The 12143-nt window shown below is 39.0% G+C and overlaps 3 protein-coding genes across 4 annotated transcripts; 1 reads left to right on the top strand and 2 right to left on the bottom strand.

Moving 5' to 3' along the window:
* Positions 1–4: 4 nt before the first annotated feature.
* chid1 (chitinase domain containing 1) lies at positions 5–3992 on the top strand. The gene is made up of 12 exons (XM_034204763.1): positions 5–408; positions 616–759; positions 1444–1576; positions 1658–1702; positions 1814–1920; positions 2002–2063; positions 2167–2256; positions 2350–2451; positions 2539–2688; positions 2886–2966; positions 3057–3099; positions 3179–3992. The coding sequence occupies exons 1-12, from the start codon at positions 301–303 to the stop codon at positions 3275–3277; spliced, it is 1164 nt and encodes a 387-aa protein (XP_034060654.1). The 5' UTR covers positions 5–300; the 3' UTR covers positions 3278–3992.
* On the bottom strand, positions 3516–6354 carry gatd1 (glutamine amidotransferase like class 1 domain containing 1). The gene is given in 8 exon segments (XM_034204767.1): positions 3516–4143; positions 4236–4329; positions 4738–4780; positions 4782–4830; positions 4913–5020; positions 5111–5216; positions 5851–5927; positions 6163–6354. Coding segments are annotated over 8 exon segments (642 nt in total). The 5' UTR covers positions 6212–6354; the 3' UTR covers positions 3516–4027.
* Positions 6355–6424: 70 nt separating this feature from the next.
* On the bottom strand, positions 6425–12068 carry cd151 (CD151 molecule). Of its 2 annotated transcripts, XM_034204764.1 has the most exons (9): positions 11834–12068; positions 10839–10923; positions 10209–10400; positions 8426–8500; positions 8013–8033; positions 7607–7711; positions 7209–7364; positions 7040–7126; positions 6425–6918 (listed from the first exon to the last, which is right to left on the bottom strand). In XM_034204764.1, the coding sequence occupies exons 2-9, from the start codon at positions 10920–10922 to the stop codon at positions 6859–6861; spliced, it is 780 nt and encodes a 259-aa protein (XP_034060655.1). In that variant the 5' UTR covers position 10923; positions 11834–12068; the 3' UTR covers positions 6425–6858. The 2 variants fall into 2 exon arrangements, with proteins under 2 accessions (XP_034060655.1, XP_034060657.1); XM_034204766.1 differs by lacking the exon at positions 8013–8033 and having other exon boundaries at positions 6427–6918.
* Positions 12069–12143: the final 75 nt, after the last annotated feature.

The following is a 12143-nucleotide window of genomic DNA, read 5'->3' as shown; positions in this document are numbered from 1 at the left end:
ACCGGAAGTCACCCAGCTTCGTTGACGCTCCAGAAAGAAACACGTTGAGCTAAATTGTCAATCAACCCGCCCGATAGTCAGAACCAGGTCATTAACTGTACATTTCAGCAGTGTGAACGGGTCTTTTTTGTCTCGTTGTTCTGTGAGTCTTCAAACCGCAGCAGGATATGCTGGGTGGTTTTATCTACCTGATCTCATTCAGGAAGGAAGCACTTGCACTGCAAACCTACAGACTGTGAGCTGCTAACACATTTTATATTTAACAGCTTCACGGCTCCCTTTCACTGCCTTTGTTTGGAAATGAGAACGACATTATTTCTGCTGCACGCCATCTCATGCTTCTGTTTGGTCAGTGCCACTCTTTCAAAAAAGGATGCAAAGAAGTCGCATAAAGCAGCTGATGCTGAGGTGAGTATAACTTCTGGTGTTTACCTTGAAATAAGTGTGAGCTGTGTGCTGCAGGTCAAACAAGCTCTCGTCTGTCTGCCTGACATTTCACTGGGCTTACCTGACTGTCCAGAATCAGGAATATGCTCCACCTGTCATGTTTGTAGTCATGAATATGATTGTTATCTGTCACTGAAATGTTCTGTTCATTTTGATCTCACTGTTTAGACATCGCTATCTGAGCTGTCTGTTCTGGAGAGAGGCCTGGTTGTGTCAGACCCGCTCTGGAAAGACATAGTGAAGGAGGAAAAGAGAAACTGGGCTCGGATCAAAAGAACCTTTCAAGGACGAGTGCTTGGATATGTCACACCTGTAAGTCAAAAACACATCTACATCCTCCCTTGCTACTGTTCAAACATAGACTGTATAACATGACAACACGGCATTAAACGATACGTTTAGATTCATAATGAATGCAATACTCACAGACCTATAATGCATTGCCGGAAGAAATACTGGGATATGGTACTACACAGAAAAAATATTCTGCTACAAGTTTAAGTCCCGAGTAAATAATTGGCAACTTTTTGAATATCTATTTATAATTGACCTAATATTGCAAGCAAGAATGTCAAATGTCGCTGATGCTGCATTATCTACAGAAAAGATAAGAGCAGTTTCGTGCAATGGTAAATGAAAGATCTGTTGATTCTACACTGCTTGTTGGAAAAAGGGCAATTTGAGTATATACGTTTTGGTGTATTCGACTCTAAAAAACAAAACAACTAATCGATCAAATAATTTATAAAAACCTGCAGATAAAATAAAAGAGTGATTGCTACCTACTTTAGAAGTTACTCAGTGTTACCAGGATGTTATCCATTTTTAGAATGGAGAGGAGGAAGTATTGCAGAGACCTTTTAATTAAACATGTACATGCAGCTGTTGTATTAAGATATACTTCAACGGTCCTTTACTTTGAACTTATCCTTCCTGTGTAGGATGTTTTGACTCAATATTTTTTAATCACATGTCCTTTTTCCCCCTACCCTCCAGTGGAATGCCCACGGCTACGACGTTGCCAAGATGTTTGGTGCTAAACTGACTTCATTGTGTCCAGTTTGGCTTCAAGTCCGCCGACGAGGAGCTGAAACCTTTGACGTTACCGGACTGCACGATCATGACCCAGGTATAGAACTTGCGTCATTGACAGTCAAATAGGAAGTGTTTAGTAATATATGTTAATAAAGGGCTCTTTCTGTCTCTCCAGGCTGGGTCAAAGCTGTACGCAAGTCTAACAAAAAAGTCAGGATGGGTAAGTAGATGTCCTCTCCACTGCCCACAATTCAGATCTGTGAATGTGTGCAAGTAGTGTCGGATGAGAATCTATTGTTGGTTTTATTTGCTTAAATTTGTTTACCCTCAGTGCCTCGGCTGTTATTTGATGGCTGGTCTTACCAGGACTACAGTAGTGTGCTGGCGAGTGAAGATGAAATTGAAGAGCTGGGAAGTGAGCTGGTGGATGTTGCAATGGTAAAAAATGGGTTTGTTTAGCTTTAACTCTCTTGCGAAAGTGTTTTTTGTCCTGTGTCTAATGAAGCTGTGTTTTTGCAGACTGAAGGTTTCGATGGTTTCACCTTGGAGGTGTGGAGCCAGCTTGGCGGAGACAAAAGAAAGTGAGTTATCCTATTGACCCTTCTTTATTATTACTATTTTTTTGTCTGACGCTTCAAGAAGACAATACAAATAATCAAACATGTAAAAATAATCTTCACACAGGGAGCTTGTACATATGGTGAAACACATATGTGAGACTCTGAAGGCTAAAAGATTAGACTGCATTCTTGTCATCCCTCCTGCTGTGACCAGGTGAGTGGAATCATTTTTCTTTCAGTGACAATAAATCCTAATAAATTGGTGCTGACTCCCCCTTTTGCTTCTTTTCCTTCCTGTCGTTATCAGTACGGGGCAGCCGGGGATGTTTGGCAGGGAAGAGTTTGAGCAGTTGGCCCCTGTCGTGGATGGATTCAGCCTCATGACGTACGACTACTCCAGCGGTGCCAGGTGAGAGAGCCAGTGATGCAGAAGTAGATGCACAGTATTAATGCTGACAATGTTCTGAGTTGCTATGGGTTTGTTTTTGTTCAATAGAGCGGGCCCGAGCTCCCCCCTGCCCTGGATGAGAGACTGTGTTCTCCAGCTAGCTCCCAACACTCAGTGGAGGCAAAAGATCCTGCTTGGACTCAATATGTATGGCCTTGATTTTGCAAGCCAGGGAACGGAGCCACTCCTGGGAGGAAGGTGAGCTAATACTGTGACTACTACTGGAATACTTCAGTTATATTTTTGCGTAATTATTTTTTAACACACTTTTTTCCAAAACTTGGTGTTACAGTTTTGTGTCATACAGTAACAAGAAGCTAAGAAGTCTAGGTAAAAGGCTGTGCAAATAATTGAATGATCTATTTATGATCTAACTTGTCTCTGGTTTCCTGTAGGTACATCGAGATTTTGCGAGAAAATAGGCCAAAACTTCTGTGGGACGAACAGTCTGCAGAGCATTACTTCAGTTATAAGAGGTAATTAATTCATTTATCTTAAAGTACACAATTAACAAATAAAATCTCCAGACACAATCTTCTAACACAATTTGTGACTTTAATTTCTAGGAACAACGCAGTTAAGCATGTGGTGTACTATCCCTCATTGAAGGTAAGTCTTTTGCACATTTTTAGATCATTAAAATAACTTGCCTTAACTGCTACTTTAACATCATTTACTTATTTTACAGTCACTATACCTGAGGATCTCTTTAGCTACTGAACTGGGAACAGGAGTTTCCTTATGGGAATTAGGACAAGGACTGGACTATTTCTATGATCTCCTATGAGAGTTGGCTCCAGAAGTGACACCTGTGGACTTTGGAGCATCAGCACATGGGATTTTCTCTTTTTTCCTTGAACAGGGAAGCATCAAAAGATCAAGCTCTGTATGCAGGAATTATACTTTTGTGTGTTTTGTTACAGAATTAGAAATCTGAAAGAATGTATTTAAATACAATTCAGCTTATTGGACCAGAAAATGTTGAAATGTTCTCTACATGAGAAAAACAGTAATCTGTTCATTCGTAAGGTACTACCAGCAGACACAGTATGTTTTATTCCATTTCATTGGTAGAATTGTGGTAACATTTTTAACTTGTACAGTTCAGTCAGAGTGCATGATCATCAATAGGTAAAACTTTTAAATGAAGGGTACATTCTTCTTTTGTTCGCGAGCAGCAGACATCTGCAGCCTCTCTTCAGTCCAGATCCAGAAATCTTCTGCTGTTACTGTCCATTGCTCACATTTCTGCTTTCAGTCGCAGCTTTGCTTGCTGTGAAGATGCTTTAAACATACTCAAAACTGCTTCTGCTTTCTCTCGTTTTTTAAAATGATAAATCAAGACATTTGTGTGGCTTTTATCAGTTTATAATTACAACATTGGAAAGTTATGAAGTTGTATTTACAGTGGTGCCAAACATCTGTTCTGAACCAGTATCTTCCAATATTTGTCTGAGATGAATGTTTGTTTATTTACATGAATACAAATGTGAAACAACTGAGTTGATGGATTTGAGTGCTCCTGATTTTCTTTTTTTCACTTGGCATTTGAAAGCAGGATTAGATTATTTACAGCAAGTGATGTTGACTGCATATTCTGACCAGTTATTAGGTGTCTGTCTATGACTACATGCACGGCATCTTCTTGACTTGCTGTAAAACAAAGATATAAACAGGAGAGAGTTTTAGAAATCCTTATTATTTACTCTACCTACTTAATGTCCATGCTCTGCAGCTCAGCTCACCTGTGTACGATCCACCACTGTCTTTCACAAAGTCTTCCACGACCAAGGGCAGGTTGGCAAAGTCAGGCCTCCGCACCAGTTCAAACACTGAGGGCTTTCAGCAGAAATAGAAACTGTGATTAAATATATTACACTTGAATTTTTTCTTTGCAGGGTTCGGAAAGCTTAAATCCCTTTAGTTTAATTAGATTCGGAAAAACATTTAGCATCATCTTCACAATAACACAAATTAAAAAAGAAATCTAAAATGTCATTGCAATATTTTTTTATTTTTGCAGCACAAAAACATACAATCATTTTCACCTGTTTTGAGAACTCTGCAAGTTTACATTTTCATATAAAGCAGCACAAATGTTGTTGCATAACATGTTTAAATTGATATGCTTTACCTTACATTGCACGTACACATTTTTCACATACAGTTTGACCTCCTTATGTTGTTGCTGAAAGGATATATCACAGCCCTTGATACTACCTTCATGTTTAATTGAGGGAGACTTACCCCTGTTAAGCTGTATCCACTGAAGATCCACCTCTGGCCCCTCTGTGGCACAACACAGCGCAGACACTCCTTGTCCCACTGCACAAACAGGTTCTGCACACAGAAACAAACAAGGCTCTACACCAGGTTTATACTTTAAATACTGACAGTTTTTTAAGGTTAGCCTCACACTCACTTTGTTTGGAGATGAAGTGTGTGAGGATGCGGTGCAGAGAGCCGCTGTGTGCCAGGTCGTTCAGCGCCCCGGGGCAGTCTGGGAGGAGCAGCGCCTGGTATCGAGCACCTGGAGAGGGTCATCATGACATGACTGAGCAAAGTCTAACCACCAGAGCACATGAAAACAGCCAATTTACCATGAAATGATTTTCCTCACCATCTATGGATTCAAGTTTGGCTGGTGTTGCGTAGGGTTTCACGTTGAAGTCCTGCACCCATCTAGCAGTGCTTTCATCCACTCCAACAAAGTCTATTGGCTTTCCCTGCAATACATACAAAACATTTTTTTGGATTGGACAATTCAACCAGAAACATTGCTAGAAATAAGGCTTTGCTCTTCTACCTTCTTACGGTTAATGTACATATTATTACATTTTTGGTTTAAAACTGATTTTCCTTTCTGTCTCCACGTGTATCATACAATACTGAGGTACTGTTGTTAAAATGCAGTTTCCCAATGATACCTTTGTACTCTTACGCAAGTAACATTTGAATTCAGGTCTACTAAGAGTAGACTTAACTTTTTATTTTTACTTTAATATTGATAAAGCAACATGTCAAAGTCAGGGTTTTACTATTTTATATTATGTTTTGGGGAAATATAACTTGCCAATTTTCCCTTCCACCTTTCAGAAAAATACTATCTTCCTTTATAATAAACATTCAAATAAAAAGTTAAAAAGATATTCAATTATAATTACACTGGACATGGACGAAATAAAAAAAATCTGCATTCGTAAGCCAAAATATGTGCTCTAAAAAGTAAAATATTCGACTCCAAGATGTAATGGAGTTTTGTACGAAGCACTGGAATTTTAAAAACAAGTACCTCAAAGTAGCCTACTTCAGTATATGCATGTAGTAACTATCCACTAAAGCAGGTATAAACAGTATTACCCCAGGTGTGGCTGTCTGGAGGTTGAACACGGAGGAACAGAGGCTGAAGGACTGATGGAAAGAAGCTGCTGAAACCCCTGGAAGATCAAAACACACCAAACATCAGAGCTCATCACATAACACATAGCCTTACTGTTATGCAAAAAGATAGCTAGCAAAATATGTTTTACCTCAGTTAACATGTTATTAAAGTTAATAAATAACGCCAGCTGAACTCTAATTGATAGAAAACTCTGAAATAAACTCACTGCTTTGTGTTATTATTATCTCTGTTAACGTCACATCACACATCAGCCGGTAGCACTGACTCACCTTGAGGAGACGCACTAGCCACAATCAGACAAGTTGGTTTAGCAGACATCTCAATTGTTTTTGTGTTAATTCCACATGAAATATTGGTTAGGGAAATGAATAACAATGTAATTGTGAGCGAATTCAAGCAAGAAAATCCGCGAGGAGGAGGAAGTACTGTCAGCTGACAACAACATCCGCTGCAGGATTTCAGAATAAAAGTTCACCGTCACAAAATGACAATAATGTTCAAATCATTTGGATTAGTAATGGAAAGCATTTTATTTGCATTTTCACAAACAAAAAATATATTTGATTTATATATTATTTATTAAAATGTTGGTAAACACGATACGATAAAAAACAAGATAATCAACAAGACTATCTCTGATTGTTAAATGAAACAACACGCTGCTTATATTTCTATGCTCTTTAAAACGTGTGTATTTGGTTACATGTTTATCCACACATTATATGTTTTGATACAAAGTAGAATGTATTTAGAGCATGCAATGGCATTTAGCATAAAAAGGACATCGCTGCCCAGCAGCATGACATCATCATCTTTAGTGTTTGTAGCTGTTTTGGCAATAATCATGTTATACTTTGAATTGGCAACTTCACAGCATCCACAACTCAGTTAATAACGGGGAATTAAAATACCCAAACAAACATTTTACAATTTACACAATCTGTATTATTAAAGAAAGTCGAAAATCAGTACGGTTCCTCTTTCAAATTTTGATAGAGGCAGCAAGTAAACATCATCCCCACAAGCTGAGAGAGAAAAGAAAAGAGGAAATGGTTAATTCCCCACTGCACAAAGTAAACCATTGATCATTGTTTGGCATTTAACATTACAAAATAAGTTCATGTTAAGTTATGTTTTGCTCTTTACCTGTAAAAATGCAATCCCAATGCCCACTGCACCAAGAATATACAACTGACTCAGGATGAACTCCTCTAGTTTCATAATGCAGCCTCCCTGGAAGCATGAGAGAGGAAATCAATGAATACATAGTTTTAACTTCACATGAATCCAAAGCCACTCAGACCGCTCTCCCTACCTCCACCTTGTAGATGTTGGAGGGATGGTCCCTGAGGCCACAGAGGTCACCGGGACTCTTACAGCAGCTGTCAGGAACGAGACGCTTGTTGAGTGGTTCCTGGATCCACGCACAGTCTCTCCAGTCTGAGGAGTTGTAACTGCCACAACACTTAAACTGAGAGGGAGCCGGTGCAGAGAGGAGCAGAAGAAAGAATAAAGGTGTCAATTATCCTCACAAACTAAATAAACATAAGCCTTCGTCACGGCCGCGTCATCAAATGCTTGTGTACTTTATATATAATTGTGCCTGTATTAAACAGATGAGAGAAAAAGAGGAGACAACGTTGACTAACATTGACTTGTATTCACATCGCTATCCAAATTTATGTTGGAAAACATAAAGTGTAATTTCCACACCTCCTGCTGGAGTTTATCCACAGCCTGCGTGACGTCATCCTCCCCCGACTGCTTGTATTTCTGCTGCATGGTCACCTTCAGGTTCTGTCTGAGCTCCTCATCCAGCTGAGAGTAAGAAATCACAACTTTAGTGGTTACTCAAAAAAAGATATCTGCTATCTGAAAATGTCATCCCATGAATTAAAATAACCCCTGGTCAAGTTTCTTCCCTCCCTTGTAACATTCCTCTTTACCTGTTCAATACTCAGAGCAATGTATGTACGTGAACATTTACCAAATGGAAAACAATCCAAATGTGCAAATAAGTTGTGTGTTTCTCGACTGAATAAGTGCAAACAATCCATTTTATATCAACCTGTCAGAGAAACAGGTTGATATAAAATGGAGACAGGTGGCAGCAGATTACCTGGTAGCAGAAAGGGAAACACTGGAGCAAGAAAAGGGAGGAAGAGAGAGATGTGAGAAGGATGGAAAAACAGGACAAATGAAAAACATGCACAGAGAGGCATGCAGAGAAGATTTCACAACAGAGTGCAGACATGCAGGTGTTTCTTCAGTAGCAAAACGATTTGAATAGAAATGACGAAGAAAAAATGAATAGTTTTCAAAACATTAAGGGATTATGGAAGAACCAAAATATACAGAAAGAAAAGGAATTGTCTTTTTCAATTGCTGCATTCCAATCTCATATAAATGGTGTCTGGTGAACAACAATACAATCATCTGGTACACACTGTACAAGACCTTATAAAGACATATTTAGGTTGAAAATGACTTTATGTTAGACCATCAGTCACTATACTATGTAAAACACTTTACCTCTTGGTAGGTTATGTAAGCCAGCACGCCAGCAATGATTTCCAGCAGGAAAATACAGATCAACAAGACCAAATACTGAAGGGGATGGACGAGAAAAAAACATGAACTAAGCTGTTAATGAACTGAAGTTGAAACATATCAATTCAAGCATTACAAGACAGTGTTTCAGTCCATTTCTGTGCTAACATACGACATTTGATGTAATTTTAGACATGGCAATAGCTTTAAAAAGTACCTGTTCAGGATTTAAAAATAAAAATAAAGGTTTTACTCCAGTGAATCACTGATTAAAATGGGGGGTAGGAAGTTACTCATTATTACAGTTGTGGTAAATATAGAACTAGACATAGCGTCATAGAGCTTGTGCAGTTTTATTTCTGTATAATACCCTCTCACTAGTGTCTGTCTGTCTCTCTCACACACTCTTCAGTCCTGCGATGCCGTTCATTCCTCTGCCATGAGGCGCACTCTAAATCTAAACTCTTAAAGACACACTCTGCGTGACTTGTCTGTATCTGACAGCCCTGCCTGACATAATGACCCACACTGAAGGCAGGCAGACGAGACAGAAGGTCACCAGGGATTAACTTTCAACACACGACGACTCGAACAGGTTGTGTGTAGGAAGTTTAAAGGGGCTATCCTTTTGTTTCAACATAATTAAAGGAACACTACACCCCAAAAACGATCGTGTGTATATAACTTCCTTAGATTCTTATATTAAACTTTATATTTCTTGCATACATGTACTGTGAACGATCAAACAAAAACAGAGGAATTTTAGATGAGTTAAAGGAAATGGGGGCTTCATTTAACAAAAAGGAAAACTATATCAAAACATCTGTTTACAAACTTTCACACTATTTGTGCAAAAATAATCCATGTCTTAGTTATCCAGTTGTATGCTCAATACTTCCCAAACACATGCATTTTGGCTCAAACTCAGTGCTATTGCTTCAACAGTACAGTGACAGACAAGTAGCACATCAGTGAAAGAGCACATTATAGTAAATAATAGAGTTTCTATGTGGTTAAAAATTATTGAGCATACGACTAGGAATAAAGTGATATTATATTACACAAGTTGAAAGAGAGCTTGTAAAAGAGTGCTTTGATAAAGTGTTCCTGTCCGGCATGTGCCCCAGTGGACCTATCATGCTATATTTGAATAATGTATTGTAGGGCCATACCTATATAAAACATGTCTGCGAAGTTTTTTTTTCAAAATACCAAACAGATCATGCGTTTTAGCCATGCCTCATTTTGCACTATTTGCATATGTACTACAGCGTCTCCAGCGCTTTCGAACGGCAATGGCCGTGGCTGTCTCCTCCTGATAGGTGGAGAGTTGCCCATATAGGCGGAGCTCCCCATTTCTGACGTCAGAGATATTTCAAATCTGGATCAGTCTGTATCAGATCTGTTGCAGCCCCGTTTTTAGAGATTTGGGTATGGAGGAAAAGAGAGAGGGTTGTGTTTTCTGACACTTGGTGAGTTCCCTGACACACTGGGGACACATATTCATGTATAAAAGACGTACCAAAGTGCATTTTGCATGATAGGTCCCCTTTAAATTCTTCAGGAATTCTCTAAATGTTTTGTTTCCTCTTTCACCATGGAGGGATTTGTAGACAAACAATTATTTTGAGGGTGACAAAAAAAATGTATATATAAAAATAGGTTATTGCTTTAGGGGACTGAAGAAAAATCGAACTATATTAATATTTTAATTTAATTTAATTTCTCGGTCCCTGGGCACTGCTTTGCGTCTGCTCCATCTTACCACAATCAGGAGAGCCCTCATCTCCTTCAGAGTGGCACAGCATCCAATGATCCCGGTCACTATCACAATGACCCCGGCAGCTATCAGGATGTAAGCTGAGGCCGAGTAGAAGCTGGAGTTTAGTAGACTGATGTAGTCGCTCTTTTCCACCAGAGTCCACACTCCCACTGCCAGCACAGCCGCTCCTGCCAGCTTAAGGAACGCACCGTTATCAGGACAACTCAAACCAGATGCTCTTATGAAGAATGCTCCACATAACGTTTTTAAAGAGCTCCTAAAATGTGACAGTGATGCAAAAGGACTACGCCTTCTTCTTTCCATGCCAGCTTCAAGAAACTTTCAGCTAAATTAGTTTGTATTAGCTGATGGGTAGGTTTTTTAGTATAATTGTATTTATTGAAACTATGTGGGGCATTATATCACACATTTGCATTGAATATAAGGAAGTTGTTTCTCCAACAATAGAAATGAAAGCAAGCTGTGATATGACACAGTGTTGCAAGAGGAACCTCTATGTTAGTCTCTGAGGCATATGGCTATTATAGGTAAACGTTTATTATTACAACTAATGGTATTCATATTTATCCCAGTATCCAAAGGAGCTCTTAACATAGAGTTGTGTTGACTTACCCAAAACAGAATGTTAAAGAGAAAAAGTAAATACTTCAGACAAATTGTCCCACAGCTGAGTCTGTTTCCACCTTGAGCTTCCATTCTGAAATAGAACATATACATGTTAGTACACTTTAAGTTGATGTGCATTACCAAATGAAAAACTTTCAGGAGAAGATTGAAAAACATAGACATAATGAACATAAGCAGAGAGCTAGTCGACTCTGCATTAATACTAAAGCAACGATTATTATCACACAATTTACTATCTTTGTACTCGTAGGACAGCAAACTAAATCCTATTAGGGCCATATCTGATTGAGACTTGTCACCATAAACATTTAGGAATTTCTTCTTTACGTCTGATTTACATGCTTCACTACAGCACACATATCATATTCGGACTAGTATTTAACGTTTTGTATGTGTTAGTTTTGAGTATAATCTAATAGTTCACCAAAAATGAAATGTGGTGCATTTTGAAAGTTGGTCAAACAGCGTCATGGAAACATGTCCAAGATGAAATCAAATGTTTGTGGGGAAAACATACTTAACTTGTGTCACATGTCATCAAGCAGACAGATATATACGTGCCCATCCCAGCCATTTAACTTGATATATATTGTAAGTAGCTTTGGATAAAAGTGTCAGCCAAATGAAATGTAATATTCTCACACTCCAATGATACACTGTTGACTTTGAACTCTTTATGAGTTAGTCTGTCTCTATCCTAACCCGAAATGAACTTTACACTACTTCTATTTTAAGTTGTGTCTCTGAGCATCATGCAGTGTGAGAATAAACACACACACAAAACAAACACAATCTCCAGAGAGAGTCAAGTGACACTAACACCTGAAAAATGCTGTCTTTCTATTCACGAGACAAAGTATTCCATGTGAAAATGTGACTATCAGGCAGCTCCTAATGGTCATAACATAAAAAGTTATTTTTAACTCATTGTGTCATGGAAAAACTGCTCTCCCTTTCCGTTGAGACTAAAATACTCCTACCTGATTTTAGATGGAGGGCCCTGAGAGTGTAGATTATCGAGGCAACGTCTTCCCAGATCCCACCAGCCCCAGTGTCGATGTGCTGTGTCTTTGAAGGTTAACGGCAACAGCGTCGGTTCTCAGTTGACACTCAGACCAGAGCCTCCTACTCAGGCGTCTGAGTCCTCTTTTGGCTCAACAGGCAGCTCACCCCTCCACCAGCTTTATGGAGAACATGGCTGCCCCCAGCTGGATTCTCACGCATATGAGATCTAATACAATTGTGCAGCTTGGAAGATGTTCTTAAAAAATGACTGAGACAACAAAGGAG

Source organism: Gymnodraco acuticeps, unplaced genomic scaffold (genome assembly GCF_902827175.1).
Source record: "Gymnodraco acuticeps unplaced genomic scaffold, fGymAcu1.1, whole genome shotgun sequence".
Taxonomy (NCBI): domain Eukaryota; kingdom Metazoa; phylum Chordata; class Actinopteri; order Perciformes; family Bathydraconidae; genus Gymnodraco; species Gymnodraco acuticeps.
Note: the sequence above shows the minus strand (reverse complement) of the source record. Positions and strands in the feature narration are given on the sequence as shown.